The 15,509-nt window shown below is 63.4% G+C and overlaps 1 protein-coding gene across 1 annotated transcript in view; it reads right to left on the bottom strand.

Annotated features, from left to right (window-relative positions):
* ADAMTSL3 (ADAMTS like 3) overlaps window positions 1-15,509 on the bottom strand; it is a 71,268-nt gene that overhangs the window by 18,460 nt on the left and 37,299 nt on the right. The window contains exons 11-16 of the mRNA XM_037509960.2: window positions 15,089-15,139; window positions 14,391-14,595; window positions 11,173-11,320; window positions 9,558-9,642; window positions 5,318-5,604; window positions 4,356-4,485 (exon numbers count right to left, since the gene is read on the bottom strand). Coding sequence (XP_037365857.2) covers window positions 4,356-4,485; window positions 5,318-5,604; window positions 9,558-9,642; window positions 11,173-11,320; window positions 14,391-14,595; window positions 15,089-15,139 — 906 coding nt within the window. The remainder of the gene's footprint in view (window positions 1-4,355; window positions 4,486-5,317; window positions 5,605-9,557; window positions 9,643-11,172; window positions 11,321-14,390; window positions 14,596-15,088; window positions 15,140-15,509) is intronic.

Raw genomic sequence — 15,509 nt, 5'->3', positions numbered from 1 at the left:
GTGTCACCAGGGAGGCCCTGATCCTACTATTTTGAAGTTGAAAATTGCCACAAATTTTTAAGAAACCGGTGAATTCCCACGTTATTTAAAATACACCAAAGGAAACGAGCTTGCTGCACATGCACCTACACGCTCACACCGCGCAGCCAGGAACACCTGATGTGTTCACCGGCTGCGCGCACACCCGCGCATGCACACCCGCACACGCACACCCGCACACGTGCACCCGCACATGCACACCCGCACACGCACACCCGCACCCGCGCACCCGCACATGCACACCCGCACATGCACACCCGCACACGCACACACGCACACGCGCACCCGCACATGCACACCCGCACACGCACACACGCACATGCGCACCCGCACATGCACACCCGCACATGCACACCCGCACACCCGCACCCGCACATGCACACCCGCACACCCGCACATGCACACGCGTGTCACACACGGGACATGAGCGCACGGCCGCAGTCCACGTGCTGACCAGGCCTCCGTCCAGCTCCACCGCTGCGCGGCACCGGAGGCCGGGGCACCCCGCACGCGCGGCCGCCCGGAGGGCGCGGGCCGGTCCCGAGCCAAGCCGCCCGCGCGTTGGGGCGCTCTCGTGGCCCCCCGGAACGAGCGCCGAGGGAGCCCCACGACCGGGTCTCAGCCGGGGCCTCGGAGAGGCCGGACCGCGCTGCCCAGGGCTCGGCCGGCCGCGCGCGAGCCCTCCCGGGGCGGCCCCACCTGGCCCGCCTGCGGGGCCGGCACTGGCTGGCCGGCAGCGCGTGCCCCTGGGCCGTGGGGGACGGGGCGGCGGGCCGCCCGGCCCGGCTGACCGCGAGGGGACATGGGGCTGACCCAGCGCGGGGGGGGGGGGGGGAGGGGGGGCAGAGAGCCCAGGACAGGGGCGGAGCCAAGGAAGCAGGTGGAGCCAACAATGGTGGGGCGGGGCCAAGGGCAATGGGTGGAGCCAAGGACAGTGGGCGGAGCCAATGGCGGTGGGCGGGGCCAAGGACAGTGGGCGGAGCCAAGGACAGCAGGCGGAGCCAACATTGGTGGGGCGGGGCCAAGGGCAGTGGGTGGTGCCAAGGATAAGGGCGGAGCCAAGGACAGCAGGTGGAGCCAACAATGGCGGGCGGAGCCAAGGACGGTGGGGCGGGGCCAGGTACAGTGGGCGGAGCCAAATACAGTGCAGAGCCAAGGCCAGTGGGCGGAGCCAAGGATGGGGCGGGGCCAAGGACAGTGGGTGGAGCCAAGACAATGGGCGGGGACGGGGCGGGACGGGGCCAGGGCGTGGCACTAGGACTGACACGGAGCCGGGGCTGCAGCCGCCCGGTGGGAGCGGTGGGGAGAGGGACCCCGCGAGTGGTGCAGCGGCCCCGGGGAGCTGAAGACGAGCTGGGAGCTGGGAAAGCCACAGGCGAGAAGAGCCTCGAGGGTGAGAAGCTGGCAGGTCGCTGGGGGGGGCCGGGGACTGAAGCTGACGCACGAGTCAGTCTGTCCTGCGTCCTCCAGTCTGTCCTAGGCATGGGGATCGCTATTCCAGCCGAAGACTGGGGCTTCCCTAAGGCCTTGTGAGCCGTTCTGCAAATGCCGCCGGCCATGACCGCGAGCCCAGGAGGGCAGCAGCGTCCTACACAGCCCTGGGCCCGGAGTCCCTCTCAACCTCCCAGTTCTGAGATTTCCACCCCGAAGCCTCCTCCGGGCAGGCATCTGGTGCACACGACTAGTCCCCACTACAGGGAAGCAAGCCGTGAAGCTGCCCGCAGCAGCATGGAGGGGCGGAGGACACACTCTCTTCTGTCCAAAGACACGAGGGCCCAAGACAGAGCAAACTCCAGCCGTGGGCACCCACGCTTTCGTCTGCCCGGTGACCCCTCACCAGCGATGCCCGGTCACGTGCGAGGACCACCTGGCAGCTGCACTCATGTGTAACTCCTGCTGTCACTGCTCTCAGGGCCGGAGGGGAAAAGCCCAGCACCAGGGCTGCCCTAGGGGTGTCCTGGGGGGGCATTTCACCCCCAGGCTGACACCGTGTCTCTGATCTGCAGCTGGGCCGGAGGTGGAGTCCAGTGCCCTCTCCCCGGGGCCAGATAGTCAGACTATGGCTGTATTGAGGCACCAGCAGAGATGGCCATGGGCTGTAACCAACCAGCCAGTCCTGGTGACCGCCCCTCCCGGCCACGGGCTCAGCGAGCAAACACCTTCGTTTACCACCCAGCACCCAGCTCCGCACCTTCTCGGGGACCACTAGGGAGGCCATTCTAAGAACCTGCACGGCCAGGAGAGCGGTCAGAGGCGCCGGTCAGCTGGCGGGCACTCTCGGGACAGACCGGACTCCCGACGCTTCCCACTCAAGAACGGGGCTGGGTCTGCTAGGGAGACCCCTCCCTCCACCTCCTGCTGTCCTACCCAGCACCCCAGCCCCCGCCCCAAGCTGAGTCCTGCAGAGAGGCCACCCCGCCTGGCCCGGCGGCCCTTGTGCTCCGCAGGTCTCCACAAGCCACGGGCTAGCTCCTGGAAAAAGAAAACTCCACAGACAGCAGACGGTCCGCAGCTGCGGGACGGGCCCAGGAGTGACCCCTATGAGCAAATAAACGCGCAACTCCCACCTTGGAGTGTCCAGGCTCACGCATCAAATCCGCTGGCCTGTGGGGAAGCGGCCCATCTCCGTGGGGAGTCCCCCCCAGGGTGATATTTTACTGCGATTGCCCTTGGAGGCGGTAAATATTTGCATGGAAAATATTATGCAACCCCCCGTCCTGTTATTCCTACCCCACTGGTTTCTAGAACCTACAACATTTTTGTAAACTTACCTTTATTTTGGCATCGACACTTCGTCTCTGCTGGGATTTTCCAATCTAACTCTTAACCTTTGAAAGTTGATTACATTTGAAGCTTTGAAATGAGGAAGAGTATTTCCCTTCACAGCACACAGGCTCTTAATCTGGCAAAGCCGCCCCGGCCTCTCGTCTGCTCTGTTACCCTGCCTGGAAGCTCCGGCTGGGAAGGAAGGGTGGGACACAACCCCGGGCGAGGCCGGAGGGAGAGCGAGGCCGGTGGGGTGGGCGAGGCCGCGGGGCAGAAGAGCCCACAGGTACCCAGGCTGCACTGGGCCCCCGAGGGAGGGACACACCAGGCCCGCGGAAGCCAGCCGGGAGCAGGAGGCGGAGCCCCTGGGCTGCGGGGTCTCCCCCCACAGGCATCTGCGCCCTTGAGTCCCTCCCGGGAGCCCCGGCGGCTGCTGGCGGCTGAAGGTGCTGAGAAGCAGATGAAGGGGGCGCTGGCACAGTGGGAGCGGCCAGCAGAAAAGGGACAGCGCGGCCAGGATGGGGTGACGCTGAGGGAGGATGGAGAGGCAGCGGCGGCCGGTGTTCGCGCGGAGGTCAGTGAAGGACCGCACGGAACCCCAGCAGAACTCGGAGCAGAGCTGCCACCTCGGGAGGGAAGGGCCGCGCTTCTGTGGCGCTGGGGGGCCCTAACCGAGTAGGCCCTGCACCCCTAAGTCACGCACAGTGTAGGAACCGGTGCCACCTCACAGAGCAGCTGTGCCCGGCCCCGGCCTCCCGGGACAGTGCCGCCCGGAAGGGGACTGCGGCAGGGCTGGGTCCTGGGCCCACCTGGCTCTCGTCCCCACCATTGCAGCCTCCCCGTCACAGCCGTAGCTCCTGCGAACCAAGTCTGGGCCCTGAGGTCCCGGATGCATGGCTTACCCCCCAGTGAACACACAGCCCCCCGGCCCCCTTTGGGCAGGACGGGGCGACCCCATTACTCAGGTCACCACCCGCTGGCCAGCAGACCAGCCTCACCAGATGCTCGACGTGGCTGCTGAGAGGGTCTGGCAGGGGTTGGGGCAGGGACCAGGTTCTGGCAGTGGTTTTTACCCCAGCAGGGGAGCTGGGACCCCAAAGGTGACAGAGAGGACCGGAAGGTGGGCGTGGGGCTCTGTGACACCCAGAGATGGGGTGAGACCCTCTGGCCCCAGCAAGCCTCGGGACAGGCGCAGAGGGGGCACCTGTCCTCCCTGCGGGTGGGCCCGGCCCCCGAGGACCGGACAAGGGGCGGACGCAGTGGGAGCTCAGCCTTTCTGACCCGAGGAAACCAACGTTACCCTCCCCCTTCTCTCTCCCTCCTCGGGACCCCAGGCAGGTCCCCAGGATGCGTGGTAACGGGGTGTGGGTTCTAGGCCACCCACTGGCGATCACTCAGCCACTCAGTAAGCAGCTGTGCGCCTACTGCACGCCACCCTGTCTCTGCCGTGACCTGTGCGCTCTGACATGGTTTTGAGAGGAGACGCGGGCCCAGGAAGCGGTGAGCAGGGCGCGGCGGGGCAGAGCAGGCACTGGCGCCCTGGGGCGTACCTGGGTGGGCAGGGCTCCGTGTTGCACACCTGGCTCATGGCGGGGGGGCGGTGGGCCGCGTCGCACCAGGACTCGCTGACGGCCTGCTGGGTCTGCGCGTGCACACACACGGCGATGGCGTCCTGCCGGCCTGTGCGAGAGCACGGGACGCGGAGGGCTGGGGCGTCTCCTTGGCCGGGCACCTTGGCGCCTTCCACAGCCCCTATGCCTGGAGACTCACCCCTTGACATGCTGCCTGCAAACACCCACCCACCCTCCCCTCGCAGGAGGCGCGCCCATGCCGTGGACACCCCGCTTGTGCTTTCAGTTCCTGAGCGCCCTGCTCTCCAGGGCGGGGGCTGAACCCTGCATCCACAGCCACCCCAGCTCCGCCCAGAGCTGCAGCTGCACCCGCGGAGCTGGGCCTAGGGGGCGGTGTTGGCCCTGCAGTGCTGCCTGGACAGAAGGGCCAGCGGCCCTTGCGGAGGCCGGGATGTGCTGCTGGCCTGGGGCGGCGCCCGAGCACGGACCAGCACTCGCAGGCATCCAGCCCCAGTGGGTCAGTCCTGCCTTTACAGGACTCAGAGGCACCGTCGCGTGGAGGGCGGCATCCCTAGGCTCTTGAGGGGGGCAGGCACCCCTCACCCAGCAGGGAGATGGCGCTCCCCCAAGGTCGGCTCCCCCATGCTCGGCTCCCCCATGCTCGCCCTCCTACCTCCTGCAGTGCCAGCCCCAGGCCCCCCGGGGTGTCCTGCTCCCTGCTCATCCACTTCCTTTGCATCTTGGGAGCTTAAATAATCCTGGGGCCAGCTTCCACCCAGATGGGCCACCTGACTGCCCCACTGGCTCCTCATCCTAATGGGGACTCCACGCCTACACTCATGTAATCAGGCGTGGGGCGTGTTCTCCAGGCCACTCACCCTCGCCCCTCGGTCATGCAGAACCTGGGCCAGAGGGACACGAGGCCTGGCCAGGGTCCGTACCTCCCAGACACGTGGCGGTGCAGGGCGTGAAGCCAGCCAGCTCCCAGCCGTAGGCGGCCTCGCGGTCCTGGGCTGGGGGCTTGTCCAGCTCGCGGAGGGCGGGGCCCTGGTCGCAGGCCTGGAGGAGGCACGGCCGCTCGGTGGGCAGCGGGGGCCCTTTGCACTCATCCTGCGGCAGCTCAGTCTCCGTCTGCGTGAAGGCGAGGAGCACTCGGCACCTGACCGCTCGCACCTGGATGCCAGGCCCACACGTGGCGCTGCAGGCCGACCAGGCCTCGGGGATGAACCTGTGGGACCAGGGAGCCCAGGTGGGCAAGGGTGGTGGTCATGTTATAGGACAGGGAGAGGGGCAGCCGTTTCCCCCTAACAGTCAGACACGGCCTGGGGACATGGCTGCGAAGCGGGAGATGGCCGGCACTGGGGCCGCGCCCCTCAAGGGTCAGCACCGACCAGGGTCCAGTCTGCTCAGCAACGGTTCTCCCCCGGATGGGCTGGGCTGAGCACCTAGTCTGCAACCGGACTTGGCGACCATGCAAAACAGCACTAGAAGGGTTAAGATTAGGCAGTAAAGGAGCCCCAGGCAGAGCCCACCCCGATCTGATCTAACGACACGGAGGTCTCCGTTGGTTCGTGTCGTCTTCCTCCGCACCCCCTTGGCGCACAGGCGGGGCTGGCCGAGCCGTGTCCTGACGAGAGTCCAGGGGCTCAGCTCGAGGCGCCCTGCAGAGCTGGGGAGGCGCTAGCATTCCTACCTGGCAACACGTGTGTGTGGTCTTGGAGACAGCTGCGCGCAGTGAGGCTGAGGCGGCTCTCCCCGCCTTTGATCCCAAGACACCAGGGCGCCCCTGTGTGTGTCTAGTGTCCATCACGCACTGTGTGTGTGTGTGAGCCCAGGGCACGAGTGTGCTAACTGTGGGAAGTTCCCCGTGGGAACACCTGTGACTGGCGCAGTGCGGAGGGCGGAGGCTCTTACAGTTTGTCTCGCAGCCTCAAAGGCTTGACACCCACCCCCAGCCACGGGCACACTGTGCTCCAAGGCCATCCCTGGTCTCCTCTGTTCTTAGCAGTGAGACCCTGCGTGAGGGGCTGAGTGTTCTCTCCTGGTGGACCCCGTGTCTCCGCGGTCCCGCATGGCCCAGCAGGGTGGCGAGCTGGGGCCCGTCTTTTCCCGGGTGTCCTGGACTCTCAGGGTGCTCAGACACCCTGGTTAGGACGTCAGCTCTAGCAGACGTCAGGGCTCCCGAGTTAGCCGTGATTCGGGGAGGGAGAGGCAGGGAGGGAGAGGCACGCGGAGCCCACATCGCGTTCTCGGTGCGCTGCTGCTTACTCAGAGAAAAGGCCTTACAGCGCCCACGCAGTCCTGGGCCTGCTGTGCTTTGTCCCCCCTACACCCCCCTCCCCCGCCCTGTGATGTTTTTGGAGGGAAGAAAGGAGCAGTGCTGCAGGGTAGCAGCGAGGAGCATGCCGGGAGAAGCCTGGACGGGGACGAGTGTCCCCAGTGTGAGGACTAGCAGGACAGGATGGACTCAAGGGAGAACCAGAGGGAGGCGGCGCCAGGAAGGAGACCGCACACACCAAAGCGGGAGAGACACGCCTGCACAGCCAGCGTGGACGCCGAGGCGCGACCGGAGGTGGATGCAGTGCTGCCGGACAGAGCAGCGGAGAGGTAGGGGAGGGGCTGCGGGGCGGGGGTGGGGTGGGCTGACCTCCCCTGACGGGTGTGCGCTCTCATCTCATTGGATGTAAACTCTCTAAGACCGGCTGCTGAGCATGCAGCTTTAGAGAGACGTGCACCCGAGAGAATCTAAATATCCACAAGGGAAGAAAACTGGACTCTTCAAGCAGAGGTCACCATACGTGACAAAGTGTCCAGAGTAAAATATGGGAAAATGTGCCGAACACACACTTTGGAAAGGGCACTGTCTTCTAGGAGAAAGTGATTTAAAATGATCAATACAAGCACCTCGCATTGCAGGCTGCCCTGGGCACCCACACACAGGCCCGGAACGCGGGGACATGTGACACCTTGTGGCCAAGGAGCGCGGCAGACGTGAAGAGGGGCACAGACCACGGCCATGAGACCCCTATGGACTGACCCGCTGCACGCAGTCCTTGGAGACAGAAACCTCCCTGCTGGAGCCGCGGAGATGCAGCAGGGAAGGAGTTGGGAGGGCAGCCCGAGGAGCTGCCACGGTGCTGGCTTGGGACGGAGGGTGGGGCGCAGGAACGTGTGGCCTCTGGGAGCATTGCCCGGCCACAGCACAGGAAATGGAGGTTTTGGTTGTGCAGCTGCAGGGACCTGGACTCTGCAAGCCCCTGAATGAGCCTGGAAGTGAATCCCAGCCTGGGCCGCTGAGGACAGTGGCCGCAGCAGCCGTGCTGCAGAGCTGGGAGGCAGCCCTCCTGCCATTTAACAAGTTTATGGAGATCAGTTACAGTAGTTACAGAAGCACCTACACCTGGTCGAGAAACTGGGCCTTTGAGGATGAAGAATTAGCCAGGCATTATCTAGGCACAAAGCAAGTCGCCTGCAAGAACACAGAGCCAAGCGGGCCTCAGACTCACACAGCAGGCAAAGCCAGAGAGAGGGAGTGATGGACTGGGGGAGAGGCTCTGGATCGCAAGAGCACCGTGGCTGTCAAATTGCTCTTCAACTACAAGGGCAATCCTTTTCTGTAAATTAGGAACAATGACAGCACCTACCCAGTGGGGTGACACGAAGATCAAGTGTGATGATGTCATGGGGCAAAAGGTCAATGAGTGCAGTGAGATGAGGACAGAGACAGCTGACACCCATCGCGCTGCAACTCCTACGAGGCGCGAGTCTAGTATTTCACATAAATGTCACCTCTCGGGCATGACACCACCTTGTCAGGAAGTACTATTAGGAGTCCCACGGCACACGTGACAAAGCTGCCCCGAGAATGTGTCACGGTGGGTTCTGCAATTATGTTATGTGAGTGCAGCAGCACTGGAGGTGAGAGGAACGTTTTAAGATCATCCAAGATAACAAGAAAGGGTCCAGAGAAATTAGCAATATTGTTTGGGGACATTAATGAGTTTTTCCCTTTGAAGAATGAATGAACAAACAAAACTCCAATCTCTAATTGATAAAATAATTCTTCAACATAAAGGAAGAAGAATGTCACGTGTATTAGTGGAGGACAAGCGTATTTCAGAAAATACTTATTGTCAGAAACAGAAGGATATGTTAGAGCAACTACCGAAACCTTAATAATAATAAATACTATAATTAAAAGATAAAAGGTAGGCGTGAAAAGTTAAATTTTAAAAAATTTAGATTAATTAAAAAAAGAAAAACATGAAATAAAGCCAAGTATGTTTCTGTAACAGAAAAAGAAAATCCAAATGAGCATTTAGTGATGAAGAAAGCAAATGCTTTTGCTTGAAGAGTTTATAAAACAGAGAAAATAAGATAAAGATATGGAGGATGAAATCGGATGTTGAAAACAGAAGACATTCAAAACAGATAGTTGGTGAACTTTGAAGAATAGAAAAAAGATGTAAATATAATAGAAGAAAACTTTCATGCATCAAAGAGGGAGTTGAATCTACTCCCTAGAATCTATTCTAGTCCCCACTGTTTACCAAAACTATTGAAAAGAAAATAATACCTGGAGAGTAACACCGCTCACGCTGGCTCACTGCCGAGGGCACGTGTCCAAGACAGCCCAGCGCGAGACAGGGTGAGCTAGAAGCCCGACCCCTGTGGAGAGAAGTCACCGGGGTTCAAGCTGGGCCTTGGGGAGGTCAGGCCGTGCTGTTCCTCGACAGGCGAGGATAATGAGGTGCGGGTTTGGAGACCTGCCGCGGTCATGCGGCCCCAAGGGCCGAGCAGCCTGGGGTTCTCCTGGGATGGCCCAGCCCCCCCCCCCCCCCCCCCCCCGCGCCCGCAGCTTTAACGGCTTCTCAGAGGCTGCCTGTGACAGCCCCGGGCTGTCATCACACCCATGATGCTGGGACAGTCCCTGGTCAGACCCTCCCTGGCAGTCTAGATCCCGAGTTCTTAACAGTAACGACCCACAGGGTATGGAAGTAACGGGGCGCGACCCGAAGCGGGGCTGCCAGACGGTGAGGTCGAGACGCCTTCCAGCCAGCCCCGCCTCCCAGAGCCTCAGACCCAGGTCGTGGGGAACAAAACACTGCCTGGACCCCAGAGAGCACAGTCGCCCACACCCGCGCCCCCAGCCCAGCCGCCCCTGCCCGAGGCCGGACTCACGTCGGGTCCTCCGTGGCTGCTCTGGGCTCGCCGAGCTCTTGAGCCTGCTTCAGCCAAGGTGGTTCAGCTTCCACGGGGCTTTTTTCTAAGCGAAAAAACGCATAAAACAACAAGCCCCGTCATGGCCACCGCCAGAGGCTGGGCCTGCTGTCTGCTGGGGCCCGCAGGGGTGGCCATGCCTCCACCACACGCTGCGTCCTCCAGTGGCTCTGGATGGAACCAAAGTGCTGGTCACAGGTTATTAAGAGACACATTATCAAAACGCAGCCCAGGTGACCCGTGACACAGCTGCACTCGCTGTCCAAGCCCGCGGGAGACGCCTGTTTAGACCCGCTCCAGTCCCCGCAGTTTGTGATGGATTCCCAACCTGCTCGCTTCTGCCACAAATTCTTTTTGCCTCTTTTCTGAAGAAATTCACAGAGAAAAGCAAGTGACAGGGTCTGGAAGGCTGCGGGCGGGGCCTGTGGCTCACTCAGCTCTGCCTGACGTGGCTGTTGAGGGGCTGGTGACCAGCTCTCAGGGCTGGACGCTGCCTGGCGGCCCCAACGCTACCCGGGGTGAGGGGAGCACGAGGCAGCTGGGAGGGAGGAGGGGAGCAGCGCGGCGGCATTGGAGAGTCACCGCCCTGAGAGGGAGCAGGGGCGGCCCGAGAGCAGGGGAGGAGTGGGGGGTGCGGTGTGCCCGGCATCCCCGGGGGGACATCACCACCCACACGGTGGTCGCGTGGTCAGTTACGGGGCTGCCTGCTGTCCTCCCTCGGGTCCCAAGCAGCCCCCGGCCCTCTGTCCACTGCCGGGCGGCAGCTACATGTCCTGAGGGTGGAGATGCCTCATGAAGGACGTGGGCACGTAGGGAGGGACGTTAGGATGTCTGCTGGGGTGTCCCCTCGCCTCCCCCGCGGGACAGCAGAGCAACGGGAGTGGGCAGGGCCCTCGGGTCTGGCCTGGGGACCAGGGTCTCACCCCACGAGGGTGCTGACGTGCCTGACACTCCCCACCCCCGGGGGAAACGCACACGCCAGGGAAGGGTCAACAGCAGCCCCGAGGGGCAGCGTGGCCAGGGTGCGGCTGCCGGGGGCATGGACAAGCCGGCCACTTGGAGAAAGTCAACCGCAGGGCAGGCCAGGGGCAGGCGGGGGGCGGACAGTCCCGACCTCCTGGGCACAGACCCCCTCAGACAGAATGGGCCTCACTGGGGCCTTCTCCGCAGAGACCCCTGATGGCTCCAGGCCGAGTCACAGGGACAGACAGCAGCTCGGCGAGCAAAGCACTCGCTGAAAAGCAAACCCCCCTGGCGCTTGCCTCGCTTCGTTTAATCTGAAAAAGTGCAAGATGCGTCGAGAACAGACAACCAGGCACCTCACAGGCGTCCTCTCTGCGCCCCGCTTCTCCCCATGCTCCCGCTTTTCCACTCCCTTCTACAAGGCAGGACGGCCTCAAACCATTTTATGCCCCCCAAGCCCAGACAGTGCACCACGCACTCCCCCCAGGCCTGGGGCAGGGCACGGCCCCCCGACTCACACCGGGGCCTGTGGCAGGGCCCCCTGACTCACGTCGGGGTCTGGGGCAGGGCCCCCGACTCACCCCAGGGCCCGGGGCAGGGCCCCCCGACTCACCCCGGGGCCTGTGGCAGGGCACGGGCACCACGCACTCCTCCTTGATGTGCATCTTCAGCTGCGGGCTGCAGCCTCCCACGTGCTCCCCGCGGTGGCTGATGCAGAGGACCACCCTGTAGCGCAGGCCGCGGCCGCAGGTCACCGTGCACTGGAGGGAGAGAGCAGTGACGTCGCCCCGGCACCCTGCCCAGCACAGACCCGACCCACGGGGCAGCGACCCAGGACCCGAGTCCCGCGGGCAGGACGGCGGAGGGGGGCTGCTGTGCTGCACATTCTGGGCTTCGGGCCCCAGTGCCCGCTGGAGGGTTTGGCAGACGCGGTCGCGGCACAGAGAGATGGAGAGGCCTGAGGTCTTCCTGCCAAGTGTGAAGCCTCTCGCAGTTCTCAGGCGCGACTCAGACATGGACGACCTCTCTGCACCCCCTGCAGGCGTCCGGGCTATCCGCAGAGAGGTCCACAGCGAGAGGACGGTCCTGCCCTGTGAGCGGGCCCTGCCTCGCGTCCAAACTGGCTGGTCAGACAGGGCCAATGGCCACAGGGGGCTCAGCGTCTGGCGTTCCCGAGGCTAGCACCCGGGCCCCAGCAGCACGCCGCTGCCCCCCCATGTCATGCCGCTGGCGCTGTCAGTGACTCCGGGGCGCGACCTCTCTGCGTCGGGGGAGCCAGGCCTTGGGTGGGGTGCTCCATGCAGGAACACCTCGGGGGCCTTCCATCCCACCTGCACACGTGGTGAGCGGGTGTGTGTGCACTGGCAGCGGAAGACCTTGCTTTTTGGTCCGCTTTTGTTCAAACAGGGTTTGGTGCAGGGCTCCAGAGTGTGCCCACCAGGGCCCGCTATAGCCCATGCTCTGCCCGCAGGCACTGGGCTGGCCCCTGCGGCGGGAGCCCAGGCCTGGCTGGGAACCGGGCTCACACCCCACCCCCATGTGCATCCGGAAGACGGGAGATGGCAGGAAGCTGCCTGTGTTGGTGCCAAGAGAGAAAAACTGCCCAAGAGAAAGGGCAACACGGCTGTGGCAGGCGAATCCACTGGGCAGTGAGCCCCGACCTGCCGGGAGCTGACCGCGTGGGCACTGCCCGCCGCCCCCCAGGGGCCCAGCACACCCGAAGACAGTACATGTCAGCGCTGGGATGGAATCCACGTTTGAGAAGGAGAAGTATGAAGAGGCACGAAGGGTGACCAGGAGGCGCTGGCTAACAGTCCTCGGCGTGGTGGCATGGTGCTGACGGGAGGCGGGAGGTGGTGCAGGTGGGAGGCAGTGCTGGCAGGAGGTGGTGCTGGCGGGAGGTGGCACTGGCAGGAGGTGGCACTGGTGGAAGGCGGCACTGGTGGGAGGTGGCACTGGCGGGGAGCAGTGCTGGCACTGTGGTGGCACTGGCAGGGAGGTGGTGCCGGTGGGAGGCTCAGGGGGGCGGCTGGCTGCGTGGCTGACTCCCGAGCGCTGGAGAAGGCGGCGTGTGCGCAGTGAGGCCGCCTGCTGGTGCTGGACACGAGATACTTCTGGCATAAACCTCGGGCGTGCAAAGCACCGAGCGGTCTTGTTCCAATAAATTCCTTCCATCTTAGCCTGTTGTTTATGTAAACAGGCTGCCCGGTGTTTACAGGCTGCAGCGCTGGGGAACCGGCTCATCCTGGAGATGCACCTCTGTCCTCCCCAGGCCGACCTCAAGCAAAGATCTTTTCATGTAGAATAACGAGTCACCAGAACGTGAGCCCTGTGTTGTCTCACTTGCATACTAAGGTTAAATTTAGTAAGAACTTAATCCAGGGGAACATTTTGAATACTTCGAGCCTACGGCCACAGGAAGTTAAAATAAATCACTTTCCGTTGCTCTACAGGTTTTTTTTTTAAGCGAAAAGTAGAATTGTGTAATCAATAAAGATTTTAAGGCATACGAGAACACTATGTTAGGATAAAATCCTGTGGGGACAATGGACTGAAAATGCGAGTTCAAGGGGAAAAAATGCAAAATATCCAAATTATTGGAAGCGCTTGCTCATTTTTTTTTTTTTTTTTTTTTTTTCATAAAAACAGCAAGAGAAGCAGCTCCGCGGCCGCGGCATCTGACCGGACACGTTTTTTAAAATGCTGCTAACGTTTGTTTTAAAATGACATTTTTTGATTTTACTTAAACTTTTGATAACGAATTTTAGATGCCAACCTCCACGCACCTGCGGCGGGTATGCAATTCTCCAGGCTTTTTAAAGAAGTGAGAACAAATACGACTGCAGCACCCGGTCCGCCTCCTGGGGCCAAGCAGGCTGCGGCGGCACCAGCCAGGGACACGGGCGCGGGGCCCCTGGAGGGCAGTGAGAAGGGGCTCCTCCCCGCAGGCTGACGCAGGGCCAGTCTTCAGGCGTCAGCTCCCTCCGGACGCCTTCGCCGGCTCCTTGCACGGGACTCGGCAGCCCCCATGGCCTGAGCTGCCCCCACCGGTCACGGCACATGGGTGTCCACTGCTGGGCTCTTTGGGGCAGGAGGGAGAGCGCTTTACGCCCTCACACGTGACACTGGGTGGAAGCGCAGGTGACCGGGGTGTGTGTCCGCACTGAGTGTGGAGCGGTCACGCAAGGAGCCACAGCAGCGGGGGCCACCCATGCCCCCCTCTCGGGACATGAGCGGCCGGGACTACGTGCCCACGCCCCATGCCTGGTTCACCTTGTCGGGCGCTGCTCCCGTCTGCGGGGGCGGAGGTCGTGGCCTTAGAAATCGGGCCAGGCCGACCTTGGATGCCGCTCTCCCACGGCCCAGTCCCGTGTCCACCAGCGGGTGGCCTCTGGCCCTCCTCAGGGCCCAATTACACGCAGCTTCGTAGCCGCTCCTGGACCAAGGATGCACCTGAACGCAGCTCTTGCGTGGCCCTGCCTCAGCCTCCAGCTCCCAGCAACTCCAGAGCTCGCTAATCTGGACCATCAGGGCCTCTGCAAGCTTGAGGCGTTTTGCACCACCCATCCCGCTCGCACACCCCATTCCACTTGGACCCCAGCCGCCCAGGGCGAGCCCTCGGGAGACTCTGCTGTTCGGCGTCCCACGGCCTCAGACACGGCCCAGCCTGCCGGCACAGGGACTTCCAGGTGCTCTGTCCACCCCGCCGTTCCCTGGGCCTGGCCCTGCTGCCCTGCCCGCAGCTGTCCGGACGGCCGCCCTCTTCCCGCGCTCTTTGGGAGGGGAGCAGCCCCCCACCCCGGGCGTCCTGGCCGCAGACGCTGACCTCACCTGGGACCAGTCCATGGCCACCCACTTGGGGCAGTCGAACAGGTTGCAGGCCTGCAGCGCCGCAGGCCTGGGCGCGTACGAGCACTTCCACTCCTCTGCGCGCAGCACCTCGCCATGCACCGACTCCTCCACGCACACGAAGCCGCGCCGCTGCACGCCGCCCCCGCAGGAGGCCGAGCACGCCGTCCAGGGGTTGTGCTCCCAGCTGGGGGACACAGGGGTCACTGCGCGTGGGCTCGCGGGTAGGTCGCGGATGGCCAGACGCGGGGGGCGCCAGGACACGAGCCCTCCCCCGCGCGCTCCCCGGCCCTGCCCCGTGCTGTGGGGGGACATGGCCGGCCCCTCCTCTGCACCCTGTGAGGGCGGAATCACGAGCGTGGGCACACTCCGGGCTGCCTCTTGGGGAATGTGGCCGGAGACTCGGAGCCAAATCCAGAAAGCCGTGCCAGCACCTGGCAGGGGCGTTTACGTCTCTGCGATTTGAGCCTCACGCTCGAGCCCTGGCTGCGCCCAGGTCCCGTCCCCCGGCCCTGGGAAAGCCCTAGAGGCCCGGCCCGCGCTCTGGGAGGACGGTTCTCACGTGGCGTAGACGTGTTTCCCTCAGCCTCTGTGGCTAACACCTGCCCCCGCAGCCACCCCGCAGAGCCCGATCCCTGCACCCCACACACGGCAGAGTGGCCGCAGTGGTGGGGACTCACCGGGGCAGAGGCTGGAAGTGGTCGTAGGGCATGACCTCTTTAAACCCGTCGCTGCAAGGGAGACCGCTGTGAGAACAGGCCGTGTCCAGGTGCGCGTGCCTGCCACTGACCGAGGCCTGGCCGCTGGCCAGAGCTCCTTCACGCTAGAAACTTGGTAGGCAGCGTGCCCTGACATGCACCCCAAAATGTGGCCACCATGGCCCTCACCTTCAGGACACCCCAGAGCAGCACAGAAACACAGTCGGCGGGAGAGGAAGGGAAACGGTGCGCGCTGCACCCAGGAAGGCGCGTCCCTGTGTCTGGAGAGATGTCTGCGCCCCTGCCCGCAAGGCCCTCCTGAGAACTATGTTCTCGGCATCACCACGCTGTCCTGCCGGCTCGGCGAGCCACTGTACTGTGCAGGACGGACCTCTGCTGTGGT

Source organism: Talpa occidentalis, unplaced genomic scaffold (assembly GCF_014898055.3).
Source record: "Talpa occidentalis isolate TD23 unplaced genomic scaffold, MPIMG_talOcc4v2.1 talOcc4.14, whole genome shotgun sequence".
NCBI lineage: Eukaryota > Metazoa > Chordata > Mammalia > Eulipotyphla > Talpidae > Talpa > Talpa occidentalis.
This window is presented reverse-complemented; position numbering and strand designations above follow the sequence as displayed.